At 48.2% G+C, this 15,899-nt stretch overlaps 1 protein-coding gene across 2 annotated transcripts; it reads left to right on the forward strand.

Moving 5' to 3' along the window:
- Positions 1–631: 631 nt before the first annotated feature.
- RBM14 (RNA binding motif protein 14) lies at positions 632–9,860 on the forward strand. Of its 2 annotated transcripts, none has more exons than XM_019737613.3 (3): positions 632–1,077; positions 6,781–8,239; positions 8,982–9,860. In XM_019737613.3, the coding sequence occupies exons 1-3, from the start codon at positions 741–743 to the stop codon at positions 9,187–9,189; spliced, it is 2,004 nt and encodes a 667-aa protein (XP_019593172.1). In that variant the 5' UTR covers positions 632–740; the 3' UTR covers positions 9,190–9,860. The 2 variants fall into 2 exon arrangements, with proteins under 2 accessions (XP_019593172.1, XP_019593173.1); XM_019737614.2 differs by lacking the exon at positions 632–1,077 and adding an exon at positions 1,419–1,560.
- The last annotated feature ends 6,039 nt before the right edge of the window (positions 9,861–15,899 follow it).

The following is a 15,899-nucleotide window of genomic DNA, read 5'->3' on the forward strand; positions in this document are numbered from 1 at the left end:
ATTAATCCTTGTTTGTAAATTCCCTAAAGGCAGAGACGTGCTCTGATTTTTCACATCTTCAGCGTCTGCAGGACGTCACGAGCCTTAAAGAATGTGTTTCCAAAGGATGAACTAATGGCACGAGGGTTTCTCCCGGGGCAGATACCTATCACTTCCCCTCAGATCTCCCTGCAGTCCCAGAGGCTGTAGTCCCGGGAGCCGTTTGTCGATAGAAGGCGTTTGTCCTGGTCTCTCCTGCCAGGCCCAGCCTTCCCGTGTACGTTCTCTCTGCTTCCTCCAGGCGCGGGTTTGGCCTAGGCTGCCAGAATCGGACAAGCTCTGGCCTCTGACTGAACAAAGTTTTTCCTTGGAGCCCGCCGATCCCGGCCCCACCCCGGCCAGAGGCCGCCTCACTGACTAGGCCGCTCGAGCTGCCGGCACACCCCGCCCGCGTATCCACCTCTCCCCTCCCCCCCGCAGTGGCGGTTGGTCGCGCGCCGTCTTCCCTCTCCCACCCCTCAGCTAACGAGCGGGCCTCAGGCCCTCTGGGATTGGTTGCGCCTGCGTGCATCTTCTCTCAGCCTCTCTGATTGGCTGCAGGAGGCGGTGGATGCAAGCCCTGATTGGCTAGATCAGTGCGCCTGCGCGGCGGGGTTCTCGGTCGCCAGCCATTCCTGGGGAGGACTGCCGGCTGGCTGGACGTTTCGCCTGTCGCTGGAGGAGAGGTTCCGGCTCTCCAAGAAGGCGGCTGCGGCGACAAAATGAAGATATTCGTGGGAAATGTCGATGGGGCGGATACGACGCCGGAGGAGCTGGCAGCCCTCTTCGCGCCCTACGGCACAGTTATGAGCTGCGCCGTCATGAAACAGTTTGCCTTCGTGCACATGCGCGAGAACGCGGGCGCGCTCCGCGCCATTGAGGCCCTGCATGGCCACGAGCTGCGGCCGGGGCGCGCGCTCGTGGTGGAGATGTCGCGCCCACGGCCTCTTAACACTTGGAAGATTTTCGTGGGCAATGTGTCGGCTGCATGCACGAGCCAGGAATTGCGCAGCCTCTTCGAGCGCCGCGGGCGCGTCATCGAGTGTGACGTGGTGAAAGGTAACGCGGAGGCGCGGGCGCGCGCGGGTCACTCTGCTTGTTAGCCACGCCCCTTTCCCGGGGGGTCAGTCACTGCGCGGTTGGGGGTGGTGGGGAAGTCCGCGGGAGCGAGGCCGGAGGTGTTGGGGGCGCGATGGGTTGAGCCACCCTCCTCCCCTTGCGGTCCAGGCACCGTTCACAAAATGGGAGGAAGAGGCTCTGGGTGGGTGAGGTGGCCGCTGTTGGCTGAGCTACGGGGCCGGGGACGCGCCTGAGAGACTTGCGAGTGTACCGGGGGCGCGCCTTCCACTGTTCTCCTGGGCCTGGCACCGAGCGGAAATTGGGAAGTGACGGGCACAAGCCGGATCATGGAGCGGGGAAGATCTCTCCATTCCCCACTTCCTCTCCAGACGTCGGTCAGAGCGAGGGAAGAGGGAAAAGGTGGGGGCTGACGCCCCAAGACCACCCTCGTGTTCCCTCCCGGTGAATGCTCCCGAGCGGAAGGTAACGGGGCCCTTGGTCGTTTCTTGGGCTGGGACCTTTTTAGTGTTGTGTGGCATGGGTGTACTCGTGGGTACAGGACGGGCCCCTTCCGAACTACGCTGGCCTTTCAGAATTGTTTGGTGGGTTAGACGTGGTAACTCTGTGCTTTGTAGCTCCCTCAAACTTGGGTTTTTTGTTTCTTTGGGCTCGATTTTACATCTACAAACTGGAAACCCTGATCTCTCGCATGTGGAAGGCGGCTTGTTTTATGAAGGCCCCTTCTCCCAAGACTTGCCAAGCCCATGCCCCAGGGAGGTGTCATTCTTTTTATAAACTTGGGGCATGTTTTCCAAGGGGGCATACTCTGGCTGAGGGGGGACGTGGGAAGGAGCGTGTGAGAGAGGTCTTCGTTAAACATTGACTAAAACATTTACTTACTAGTCGTCTTTGCTTGAGTAGTTTAATCCTCAGGGCACATCCTTAGTTTGCCTTGGGGAAAATTATTTCACCGTAATTTAGGCCCGACTTCATTTTGGGACCCAGTTGGTTTTTTTCATAATTTGGGTTTTTACTCCCAAACTTTTTATTTTATGTTGGCAGGATTTGGTGGGACAGCCCTGTGTATGTGGCTAGTCTGTTCCACTTAGGAGCAGATCAAAGTTAACTTTGCCCATCCTTCTTCAAGGATGCAACCTGGGAGTATCTGATGCCCTCCCTACTCCTGGTGTTGAATTTATACGTGCTCATACCCTGTGAGAAGTTTTGAGGATAGGAAATAAATGTGGGTGCAGGTGTTTATTCATTTCCACCAAGATACTTCATTTGCTGTCCTGGAAAGGCACATTTTTTGGGCCATACTTTGTCCTTTCTGTAACCGGGGGAAGTGTAAAGGGTTGTAGTCTCCACTACCAGGGTCAGTTCCTTGTTCTGCATTAATACTACATTCTATTTTCCTCAACTCAGGTTATGCAAGTCCACGGCTATCCGGAATCAGGCTTTCCTGCTGGTTGCTCTGAGGCAGGCTGTATGGTGCATGGAGTTTTGCTTTTGTTTACAGTAAAAGAGTGGGAAGGGCCTCAGACTGGGGCACCTGGCCAGGAAATGGATGGGGATGTATGGCTCATTATGAGAGTTCTGTGTTTAATTGACCTACTGTGTTTCTTTTGTGGTTCTCAGGCAGGGTGGAGTCTAGAAACTATCAGGGACAGTCACCATGCAACTCATTGGCCAAGAAGCTTGCTTTCAGGCAGTAGAGAAAGCCAAAAGTTTGCCTGAATTTGTTTGGGACTGACAGTGGCAGTGGGCGGGGCAGGGTGAAGTATATAACTGCATGTAGTTTTTAGAACTCTTCTTGACTGACTCCTTGTGAGAGAGCGAAAGTTTTGTGCCTTTTGTCTCTGTAAATGTGATTAGCAGAAACGCGTTGACTTCCTCAGGGAGTGGTGGTCAGCTTTTATTTGTAGTTATACTGATATGTAACAGAGCTCCTGATATACTTTGATTAAGGGACTGTGGGAAACATTTGAGCATCATATCCTTCACTGATTCCTTTCTATCTCTTTGGGATGAAGGAAGGTGAAGTTTTATAATTGGGAATTTAGTAGAGGAGACTAGGTCTGGCTCTATAAATAGCTTACTCGTTTCTTGGGCTGGGAATGGGCATATTTGATGGAGTCTTATGTTGGCTATCAGGCCTTCGAAAAGCACAGAAGCTTGGCGTGGCTCAGGACATCCAGTTCTGTTTATTTCACAGGGAAAAAAACATAGTTGCCTGGTTACCCCAGGAGCATAGTAGATATGATTTGATTTGTAGAGTAAAAATCTCCATAGCAACAGTGGATTGTAACAACTCTCCACAGCTACATTCTATTGGGTGTTCAAAAATGAAGTAGAAGTATGAGAGTCGCTGACAGGTAGGAACCATTTAGACCAGGGGAGGTCCAAAAGGTAGAAGAGGAAACTCATCTTTACCTCTCCTTTTTTGTGGATGGCCATTCTTCTGCTATGCACAGCTTTTTAGATTCAAGTTAGAGGTTTTTACTCTTTCGGATAGCAAAACTAATTTTTCTGGATTCTCAAGTTGGTACTGGGGGAATTGTAATGCCACTTAGATCATTAGGAGATCTCTGTAAAAGATTGGTAGTCCCTTTAAGTGCAGTGGATTTCCTTCAGAAGTCATTATTCCTTAAACTAGCTCTCCAGGCAGGTGGGTCTCTGGAATTTTCTAGATCGGTTTTTTTCTTTCTTGTTCTAGGAGTAGTTGGGTTTCTAAGAATCCTTAATAGGACTAGGCCTGCCTTTGGCTGCTCACTGATAGGATTAGTTAGCCCTCCTGTGATTGAGTCAGCAGGAAACCTATTGATACTTCCCTCCAATATTAGGCTTAGGAAATTTCTGATATAAACTGGTTATAATTGTATCTGATGGCTTTAAAAAAATCAGTTATGGCAAGTAGTTTGCAGTAATTTCCAGCAGACTCTGCCCAGCCGAACCTTCTCTTACTTTAATAAATATTCCTTCTCTCTTTTTTTTAACTTTTTGTTTATGTTAAGAGTGTTTTTGCAGGACTTATCAGCTCCAGGTCAAGTAGTTTCAATCTAGTTGTGGAGGGCGCAGCTCACAGTGGCCCATATGGTGATCGAACCAGCAACCTTGTTATTAAGAGTACCGCGCTCTAACCAACTGAGCTAACCGGCCACCCCCAAATCTTCCTTCTCTTTAAAAAACAAACAAACAAACAAAAAAAAACTTCAGTTATATAGCTCATCTGGGTGATCAATTGAATTGCATGTGAAATCTCAATTTTCAAATTTCACAACTTACTTTCTTAATAAAACCCAACTAAGTAGGGAGTAGATGTTGGGATGTCCTATTGCTCTTGTAAACCCATTGAAAATTTTTTTTGTTGGGTGTTTTTTCCTAGCTCATTCTAGTTTCAGGTTAGTCAGGAATGTAGTATGGTTCTTTAATATTTTCTCACAGTGCCTGGAGTTTTTCCCCATTCCCCTTAATCTGCCTATAAGCTCCTGCTTTCTGCTTGCCATTGCATTCTCCAGTTGGTTTTGCCATGCCCCGGAGGGTCAGCTCAGCCTCAGCTTTTAAAGATAACTCCTGCCGCCAGCATCTATTTTTAGCTCACTTTACCCAAAATGGAGGAGAGAGATCAGAGGACAATTCTAGTGCCCTGTGGCTAGGCTGAAAGGAACACTTGCTTTTCCCAGTTGGTAGATAGGTAATCAGGTTCTGGCCCTGGGTGTGAGGACTGAGAGTTGTGATAGTTCTTTTTTTTTTTTATCATCTCTGTCAGGTTCCAAATTTGCATGTACAGATGGTGTTGTATCTCTTGTGTTTTATTAGAGATGAAAGATAATATTCTGTGGGAAGTAAGCTTATAGTTATACCTAGGCTTGAATAATCATCATAATCCTTTATCATTATATAGCTATTTCTACTTTACAAGGTAGTTTTATCTTCTCATTTGAATCTCCTAACTCTTGAGGTAGGTAGGACAGATTTGTCAGATGGAGAAATAAATTGTAAGTTTCTTACGAGCTTATAGCAAGTCAGTGATAGCTGGATCTGTAACTGAGGCCTTTTATTTTTTAGCCCAGGATTCCTTGTGCTGTACCATACTTCTGACTTCTACTTGTTGATTAAATTTTTATTCTCATTTTTTTGGGAGTCTCTTGGTGGCATTGTGTTAACATCTGCAAAAATGACTTGCTCTGTAGGAACCGGAAGAGAGGGCATCCCAGTATGAAAGTTTGTAGAAATTGGGACATTTATTTAGAGGTCATTTAAAAAGATTTTTTATCTTCAAGAATGGCACCTTAATTATTTCACCCAGGTAGTTCTTTATTTCCTAAACCCGTTGAGAAAGTTGGGGTCCTGGTACTTGGAGTATATCGTAAAGTAGCCATAGGTCCAGATGGGGTTAAGTGCACGGACTGGCTTCCCACAGCATGATCTTACTGTTCTTCATATCCTGCTTGCACCATTGTGGTTTGTGAGTTTGGGTGTGAACAAGAATTTCTTCCCACTCCTCGCCCTAAGAAAATTTTCTCTATGTGGTGGATGTGTAGGTCTTTGTGTTCTGTCTTAGAGCCTATCCCACCTTAGCTCATTCAGATCCTGAATGAGGACTCAGGGGTAACCAGTTTAGCAGAACCTGCTAGCTGCAGTAATTGCAGCTTCTTCCCTTGAAGCTGAGAAACTAAATCTTTCCTGTAAATGAGAAACCAAATCTTTCCTGTAAATGGTACTCTCTGAACAGGAGCCCAAGGGGTAAGGTATACCTCTGTCCCTTGAAGAGGAACCAGTGGAGGCTGTAATGTTGCCTGGGGGTGGGAGCTTTGGCCTGAACTCAGCCAGGAGATTCAGTTTCCATTCCCACACCTCAATGGCTTGCATGGGGTCCAGCGTCTGCCCTTTCTAGTCATTTTACACAGTTCTGCCTTATACATTAACTTCCCAGGATAGACTGGTATAGTGAAGGGGCATGGAGAGCTGGGGTTCTGTTCCTGACTCGTCTCGTTTTGATTTGGGGCAAGCCATATAAATTCTGTGAGCATGTTTGCTCACCTGTAAAATGGGGAGAATAGAATAATCCTATGCTTTGCCTACCTCGCAGGATTGTTGTGAGGCCCAGTGAGGTCTTGTATGAAAGTGCTTTGAAAACTGGGAAGTACTGTGGGAAAAGGGGAGAACAACATGGAGGAATTTCGTGAATTGTGTGTTGCAATCTAGCTCTCTTGCCTTAATTGGACCCTAGGTTGAGACATGGGTCATGCTAAGATGTAAGTGGTTATTTCCAGTGTTTGAGAGTTAAGCCTCAAAGGTGAGCAGTAGTGTTTGGTTATTTTGGGTTAGAGAGTACTGAATAAAGTGATGCAGGCACCCTCTCTGCGTTTTGTCTGCTGGTTTACGCTTACAGGAGCTGTGAAGATTTTTATCCGGTGTTGTAGTTCATCTTTGCCCTTTCTTTCACCAGGAAGTTGGGTGAGGTGGCAGCGGGAAAAGGGAGAATGGGGAGAAGGCCACAGGCACAGGTTGCTGCTTGGGACAGTCAGAAGCTTTGTTATGTGGGAGCCACATTTTATGACATACTCCTGGAGAGGAGGGTTTGGAGGCCTTGGAGGTAGCTGGCAACAGCTGGGTGCTGTTGGTGTGTCCAATTTGGGACCCATCAGGTAGCATGCCCTGCCCCCCTAATTGCTAACCCTCTGTCTGCTGCTTTATCAGACTACGCGTTTGTTCACATGGAGAAGGAAGCAGATGCCAAAGCCGCCATCGCGCAGCTCAACGGCAAAGAAGTGAAGGGCAAGCGCATCAACGTGGAACTCTCAACCAAGGGTCAGAAGAAGGGGCCTGGCCTGGCTATCCAGTCTGGGGACAAGACCAAGAAACCAGGGGCTGGGGATACGGCATTCCCTGGAACTGGTGGCTTCTCTGCCACCTTCGACTACCAGCAGGCTTTTGGCAACAGCACTGGTGGTTTTGATGGGCAAGCCCGTCAGCCCACACCACCCTTCTTTGGTCGCGACCGCAGCCCCCTGCGCCGTTCACCTCCCCGAGCCTCTTACGTGGCTCCTCTGACGGCCCAGCCAGCCACCTACCGGGCCCAGCCCTCAGTGTCACTGGGAGCTGCCTACAGGGCCCAGCCTTCTGCCTCTTTGGGTGTCGGCTATCGGACTCAGCCCATGGCAGCCCAGGCAGCCTCTTACCGCGCTCAGCCCTCTGTCTCCCTTGGGGCCCCGTACAGGGGCCAGCTGGCCAGCCCTAGCTCCCAGTCTGCTGCAGCTTCGTCACTTGGCCCGTATGGTGGAGCCCAGCCCTCAGCCTCGGCCCTCTCCTATGGAGGTCAGCCAGCTGCGGCTTCCTCGCTCAACTCCTATGGGGCTCAGGGCTCCTCCCTGGCCTCCTATGGCAACCAGCCATCCTCTTACGGCGCACAGGCTGCTTCTTCCTATGGGGTTCGTGCGGCTGCCTCCTATAACACCCAGGGAGCAGCTTCCTCCCTAGGCTCCTATGGGGCCCAGGCAGCCTCCTATGGGGCCCAGTCTGCAGCCTCTTCACTGGCTTATGGGGCCCAGGCAGCATCTTACAATGCCCAGCCCTCAGCCTCTTATAATGCCCAGTCTGCCCCATATGCTGCACAACAGGCCGCTTCCTACTCTTCCCAGCCTGCTGCCTATGTGGCACAGCCAGCTGCAGCTGCTGCCTATGCCAGCCAGCCAGCTGCCTACGCTGCACAAGCCACTACCCCAATGGCTGGATCCTATGGGGCCCAGCCGGTTGTTCAGACCCAGCTGAATAGTTATGGGGCTCAAGCATCAATGGGCCTGTCAGGCTCCTATGGGGCTCAGTCTGCTGCTGCAGCCACTGGCTCCTATGGTGCTGCAGCTGCCTATGGGGGCCAGCCTTCTGCCACCCTGGCAGCTCCTTACCGCACTCAATCGTCAGCCTCATTGGCTGCTTCCTATGCTGCCCAGCAGCATCCCCAGGCTGCTGCCTCCTACCGTGGCCAGCCGGGCAGTGCCTACGATGGGGCAGGTCAGCCGTCTGCAGCCTACCTGTCCATGTCCCAGGGGGCCGTTGCCAACGCCAACAGCACCCCGCCGCCCTATGAGCGTACCCGCCTCTCCCCACCCCGGGCCAGCTACGACGATCCCTACAAAAAGGCTGTCGCCATGTCGAAAAGGTACTGTATGCCCCCCCGCCTCTGCCCCCAGCTGGGGCTTAGGGCAAGGGGCTGAGGTTGGCACGGGAGGGAAACTGGAGCCATTGGCCCCTCCTTTGGTCTTCTCTACTCCCGTGGGATGTCCAGACTTTGAGGGGGTGATGTCTGTGAACTTTCCTGGTCACCAGAGTTCAGGTGGAGCATAGTGCTCAGCCTGGGGTGGTACCAGCTGTTCAGGCTAGGAAAAGTGTCACCTGTCTTGCTAGCCCAAGTGCCATTGGAGCTACTGCCTACAAGATTGTGGCCCATAGCTGTTCCCACTGTCTCTAGGGTCCTTAAGCCTGTTACGTGGTTGTCCTGGCTTTGGTGGGGGTGGGTTTCAAAGAGTAGTCCCTTTGGCACTCACTGGCTGATGGCAAGGTGTGTGAGGTGCGTCCACTCTGTGGGTAGTTGGGGACCTGGCTTTTGTCCGCCGTTCTGTTGATAACCAACCACGGTTTTTCTGTGCAGGGCCCAGGGATGGGGTTTGTTTGTGGTTTGGGAATGTGGACTAAAGTCCACCTTGGCCAGTTCAGAAGGGAGGGCTTCAGTGGCGGGCTTGGTTTCTTGCCCTGGATAGGGTGATGAGCCTTCTGACAAAACCTTGTTTGTTGGACACCAGTTTGATCACACCCTCCCTATCCCCATTGGCATCTCCCCCATGCCCACCTGGAGCCCTCCCCTCAATTGTCTCATTCACCAACTGTCTTCTTCTCTCGACTAGGTATGGTTCCGACCGGCGTTTAGCCGAGCTCTCTGATTACCGCCGTTTATCAGAGTCGCAGCTTTCGTTCCGCCGCTCGCCGACAAAGTCCTCGCTGGATTACCGTCGCCTGCCCGATGCCCATTCTGATTACGCACGCTATTCGGGCTCCTATAATGATTACCTGCGGGCAGCTCAGATGCACTCTGGCTACCAGCGCCGCATGTAGGGCCGTCCTGGGATGGGGGCATCACGGGGAGGGAAGGAGAGGAGGAGTGGGGTAGGGTGCAGACCCAGGAGCTAACCACTGGCCCATATCTCTCCCGTTGGCGGTTTTTCATCCCCTCTACCATGTAGGCCTTCCCCAGGAGACGATCCTTTTGAGTGTTCGGCAGTAACCTACTTCGTTCCTTCGCCTCAGCAGCAAATCTTGCTGCTGGCTCTAGATCTGCGGTCTCCCCTCTCCCCTGCCTCCCATCTCCCAGGATGGGAATTTGTTTTATGTTTTTATTTTTTCCTGGCTCCCTTTTATTTTTGTGCGCGATATTTAAGGTCGTCTGGATGGGGAAGCAACCTACAGCTGAGGTCGGCGGCGCCTTTTTCTTTTTAGATATGAGGGAGGCCTGGAAAGGGTTAGCTTAACCATTTCCTGTGCGCCAAGCGGTGCCAGCAGTCCAGGGGTCCCTGACTGTCCCTCTGAGACTGTTGAGACTGAGTTCCTGTTGGGACAGTCAGTTGGTGTATGTCCAAATCCCTCCTGTCCCCTGATGTTCTAGCTGATGCTGAGTGGCACAGTCCCACTTCCCCGTCTCCCCAAGTAGGTGGTATTAGAAAACCTTAATTTTTTTTCCCTTTTGTATGGACTACAAATAAAACTTGGGGCAATTTGCAGTTTGGAAACCTGGTTGTCATTGTCTTGATTGCACTGTTTCAGAGGAGCCAGTTTGACATCCAGGAAGACGTGACAGCAAAAGGGGAGGCAGCCAGAGAACCCAGGGCAGCTGAGGAAGGGGGTTTGAATGTGGGAATTCGAATGAGTTCCCTGCTACTCAGAAGGACTTAGCTCGTCGTCGTCTGCTGGTCGGCCATCTTTAGACTGGAGAGTCCAGACCAAGTTGCTTGGACTTATTCAGCCCTCAGCTTGAATTACACCAACAGTGCATGAAATGGATTGCCCATTTTCCTCTGCATATGCTTGACCATTTTCCCTTGTTTCCCATTGAGAAACAACCTGTGCTCCAGCAGGGTGGTTCCAGGGTTTGGCTTCTCAACTGAGAAGTGGGGAATGGGCTGCTTTGGTGCTGACGAGGCTTCTGGATCCTTCAGGCAGTGGGTTTGAGTTAAGTGCTGGAGCTGGGACCTGGAAGGCGCCATTAGTGGGGTGGGGGTGCTGTCTGTGTCTGGTACTGCCCTGTAGTTGGAGAACGGATGGGCAGGGACACTTGGAAGCGGGTGTGGGAGAGTCTGGCCACAGCCTTGGTATTTCGCCTGTTGAACATCACCGTGGAGCGTCCTTCCTGCGTCCTGCCTACCTTATCCTTGTCACCTGAGACTCACTTTCTCTGTCTCCATATGTTAGGGTTTACAGAAGTTTTCTCGCTGGGTTTGTATTTGAGGCTGTCATGATAGACTCTGGGAAAGGGTTGAAGTGCAAGCATAAGCAAGTGGGGATGCTGGGATAGAGAGGAATTGCAGAGCCTTTCTGTCCTTTTATTCCGGGAGTGGGGCTCGAGAGGACGTAGGCAAAAAAATATGGCAGTTCCCGCCAGGGACAAGATGGGAGGCTTGGGATCAATGATGGGTGAATGGAAGAAGACGGGGGGTGGGGTGGGGTGATAACAGGACAACCAGGTGATGTTCCTTTGGGGAAGGCGGCTTTAGAGATTTAATCTGGTAGCTTGCTTGGGGCAAGGTGATTTTGGGGAGGTGTGTGTCAGCTGGGTTCAGATGGGTTCTCTTCAGCCTCCTTCACTGGCTTCTTGCGAACTTGCCCGTGACAGAGTAGTTTGACCCAGATGTTCTCTTCTGCCCAGTGGGCAAAAGCGTATGTATGGCCTTTATAACCATGAGCTTACTTGTGGATGCTAAGTGGGGTAAAGTCGGGGTACTTGGGCCATAGCTCTTTTTCTTCTCTTTCTGTTCACTGCTTTACCTTTAGGTGCTTCGCTCCTCTTCATTTCTTTGTAAGCCTGGGAGGGGAGTTTGATAGGTTTCTTGTCACGTTCTGCAGTGAGGGTGAGGTGATCTGAGGGCCAAACTAACAAGCTTAGCTCTGGTTATTACCCTGGAAGATGGAGAGTTCATTGATTGTAAGGCTGTGACTGTGGCTTGCGTATTTGTAATATTTCTTTGTCGATGTGGCTTTCTGTCGTCTTTCTCTCCATTGAGGGTTCTGCCACTGTCCCAACCCCCTGGTTTCTGTGAAAAATCAGCTTAATGTGCTCCTGGGGTCAGTGTTGGTGCTCTGCATTGCAGCCCAAGTTCTTCGGTGACCTGGCCTAGGTGATCACTTTATAACTGCCTGTCATCTTTTGGTCCTGATGCCCTTAACTGCCACGGGCTTCTCATTGTTCAAGCCAGAAAGAGCTACAAAGCTAAATCATTTGTCATTTTCCTTTCTTGCAGATTGTTTTAAAATTACCTCCTCTCTTAAATTATGCTGCCTGTGTTAATCCTATAGCCCACTCCTCAGACTGTGCGTTTTGTGGATTTCTGATTTCCAGGGTCCTATAACTTGGAGATGGTTGGGTTGAGTGAATGGGAGGACAGACATTTCATGTATATTTTGGGAAAAGGAGTGGGGAATATGGGCTCCCAGTAACCTTCACATCTTTGCTCTTTTGCATCTATCACGTATACAACTTGGCATTTATTCATTGGAGAAGTTTTAGATGGTTTATTCCTGGAACAAGACCACATAGAAGTGTTTTCTGAGATTTGGACCTTGTTTCAAATTCTGTCTGGGATAGGCCTGGGGCCCCATTCCTTGTACTGGAAGTAATGGGACTATTACTGAGGGGTCACCCTCTGGGTAGGCGACCTTTTAGTCACGCCTGTCAGTTAAGCTCTTCTAAAGTCTGCACAGATTGTTGGTTCTCTGGTCATTTTGTTCTATCAAGCCAAGTAAGCTGACTATCACATGGGATGCCTGAGGTCATAATGAAAATTTCCTAGATTTATGGACTAGTATGTAATTGGAGTTCAGGTAGTAGAGAAGATAAGATGGATGGCAGGTGGAACATTTATATTCACCTAAATTCTTATAGGTACCTTTTAAAAGGTCATAAAGGGTAGAATCTAGAATTTCCTAGGGGGAAAAGTTCTTAAATGATTTTAAGTCTAGCTCTGAGTCGTTTGAAATACTGTGCCTGTAGTGCAGCAAGTATAGAGCACTTGGGCTGACCTTGAGGAATTTACAGTCTGGGGAGGCAGGACCTACCTCAGTGAACTAGTTAACAGTTAATAAGCAATGCTAGGAAAGTGATAGGTAGGGAAGGTGAGGATGGGGCAGTCCCAGTAATTCAAGAAAAACTTTCTGGAGTTAGATTTGAAAACTGACTTGGTACAGAGAAAATGACTAAGGGTATTGGCGCTAATAAAATCAGGCTTCTTGAGTTTGAATCCTGGTTCTAGCACTTAGTTGTGTGATCTTGGATGTGTCAGGACTCTACCTCAGTTTTTTCGTTTATAAAATGGGAATGGTAGCTAACATTTACTCAATACATGCTAAGCACTGTTAAAAGTGCTTTTCATATATTTCATTTACTCTTCATTGCAACCTAAATGTGTTAGGTATTCCTAAACCTATTTTATAAATGGGTAAGTTGAGGCTGTAGGTTAAGTAATTTTTCTTAAAATCACATGGTTAGAAAGTAATGGATCAAGGAATTGAAGCAGCCTTTTTGAACCATCCAAGACTTTGCTTATTGTAATCATTACAATAATACTGTTGGAAGGATCAAATGAGAACAAGTGACAAGTGTAGGGCCTCGTATGTAGTCACTGCTCATTAAATGCTAGCCATCTCATAGAAATGAGTTGGAACATTCTCAGGAGATTGGGATGGCCTGCCTCATGGAGCACACAGCTGAGTAGAGGGTTTGGGATGTAGGTGTGAGTGCAGCACATGTGAGTAATAGTGAAAGACAGTGGATTTTTGTAATGAATGCTACCTAGGAGTGATGTAAGCCACTGGGCCACACTAGTTTGGGCCCCCTCCAGTCTCAGGCAACACGGTACAGTGTCTTGGGATCAGATTCTCCTGGGTATGGAGAAGAAAAGTCTGGGCCTGCAAAGACATTAAGCAGGCTAAGAGTCTGTAGCTGGGGAGTGGGATTGGAGGAGTAGGAAGCTTGCTTAACTGGCCTACTGGCTCCCTTTGAACACCCCTGGAGAATACTGGTTTTTAATTTTAGCCCTTGTTAGACCAGTAACTCATTTCTGGACCGGGAGCCAGTTATTTATTAGGTGTAAAATTATATACACCCCTAAGGCTATGAAATTAATACAGATTGCTTATTCACATTTGAGTGGTTTTCACTGATGCCAGTGTTTCCCCCCTAAATTTGAATTTGTCCCTCATTTCCCTTTCAGGAGTCCAGGTCCCATACTCTTTCTTTTTTTTTTAAATTTTTTTTTTTATTCGTTTAAGGTGTACAAAACAATGTAATAGACATTTCACCCCTCACAAAGGGTAACCCCCCTCCCCCAGTCTATTGCCCCTCTGACATTGTATATATCTATTACAATTCCATTGACTATTCCCTATGCTGTACTCCATATCCCGTGACTATATATATTATAGTTGACATACAGTATTATTCAGCTTCAGGTGTACAGTGCAGTGGTCAGGCACCCACCCACACTCTCAGTCTCTTCAAGATCTGCAGCCAGAGTATGTACAGAAGGTGCCAAACCGATGTATACACATGTTAAGAAAGGAAAGAACTATTGAAATTGTAGCACTCAAAACATACGGATAACAAAAGATGAATACAAGTCATGTGTATATATTGTTTTGGCACCCCTGGTATATATGCTTGACTGACAACGTCAGCTTTCTAGATGACTTGAGACAAGTCACTTTACCTGTTAGGGGCTTGGTGACCTGATCAGTAAAATTGCAACTACAGTGTTCTAGGCAAGGTACTTTTAAAACATTCCATTCTCTGTAGTTGGGGTGATAAGGTAGAGGGTTTGGAACAGATGTCTTTAGTTTAAAAAACATTATGGTTTTTAAGGAACAAACATTAAGCTCCTTCAGTACTTGGTAAAACACAGTTGGGTAGATGAACATCATTAACGGAGACACTAGCTTTAAATCTTCCTACCTAAAGCTTCATTTTGCAGCATTTGTCAAGCTGATATTCCTGGTGATCAAACGCTGTAGCATAGGTTACCCCCTGGCTTTTGGGCACCTGCTTATTCTGTTTGAGAGAGACTGGAAAGTACTAGCTGATAAGAGTAAATGTGCTTGTTTTTAGTACTAAGTGTCCCTCTTCTTAAGCTGATATTAACTGAAAATCCAGTCATTTCCCTCCTTTCAGTTAGCAAGACGTTAACTCATGAATGCATTCATTCATCCATTTGTTAACTGCAAATATTTGAAGGCTTACCATGTGCCAGGTGCAGTTCTAACACTGTGGACATAGTAGGGAGTAAGAAAAGGTCCCTGTCCTTGTAGAACAAGTGTTTGCTGGGGGCAGGGGGTGGGAGGAAGGCAGAAAAGTGAATGAACAAATAGGATTTCAAATGGTGGTAAGTATTTGGAAAAATAACATGGAGTCATGGGTTAGTGTGCCAAAGTAGGGTTGGAGTAGAGGGATGTCTTTAGATGGGTGGCCAGTGAAGGACCCGGAGAACATTGCAGTCTGAATGAACTTAGGACAAAAAGGCCAGTGTGCTGGATGGAGAACAGTTCGGGGGTGGGGAGATTCTGGAAAGAACCAGATTGGGTTAGGGTGAGTTTGAAAATTTTCAAATTGCAATGGGTCTTAAAAAGCAGGGGGATGGTTTAATGTGGTTTACCTGGTTGGATGAGCTTGCAAAATGAAACATACCACTGGACCTAGATGGCTTTCAGAAGGTAAATCAAATAATTACGTTGGGTGATGGGGGTGGGCAGTGGTCTGTAAACGCTTGAGTTTTGATCCTGAGAAGATTTATATTCCCAGTCTCCTATCGGACGTGGCGAGATTCCTAGTTTCATACATAGAGTGAGTTGATCTCATATACTTGGGTATTTTGGAAGAAAGTTTATCTCCAGGGATGTTGGGACACAAAATATTTTGGAAAATCAAACTGAAAGGAGCTGAGAGGATTTCTATACCAGATGCCTTCCTCTGTGCAGATTGAGTTGTGACCACCTCCTAATTCTGACCCCTTCAAAAGGGCACACAAGCAGCTGACTAACATGGAGTTGGTTTTCTTCATCACTGATCCTATGGTCTTTACTCAGTCTCAGTATCAGAGTCTGCAATGAAAATGGAAAAAGATGTGACCACCATATCTGTAAATGTTATATTTTGACATTTTTAGGTCCTTACCATTTTCCACTCCAGAATAAGTTCTTGACCAGTTTTCCACCGTTGGATTTCAGAGTCCTGTCAGGTTTTAAAACCCATTTCCATAACCCTTACTTCACCTATCTCTTTATGACCACAATCCCTCTTTTTTTTTTGGGGGGGCGGGGGTTTGCTTTGGACCTTCTACTTGTGTCATCTCTCCTAATGATCCTTTTCCTCATAAACAATTTACTACGATCATGTTTTAAGTTCGTATTTTAAGTTCTTCCACTTGTACCTGTCCCTCTCCGCTACTTAACTCTCTTCAAAAGTTGCCTTGCAAAGAACGGGTCATTGCTTGCTCAGTGAATATGGGATTATGTGAAAATGCCAAAGGATGAGAAAGAAAATGTGATGGGGGAGCCGGACCCTCGGA

The sequence above is a fragment of the Rhinolophus sinicus genome, chromosome 14, assembly GCF_057876585.1.
Source record: "Rhinolophus sinicus isolate RSI-liver-muscle chromosome 14, RSI-T2T, whole genome shotgun sequence".
NCBI classification, from domain to species: Eukaryota; Metazoa; Chordata; class Mammalia; order Chiroptera; family Rhinolophidae; genus Rhinolophus; species Rhinolophus sinicus.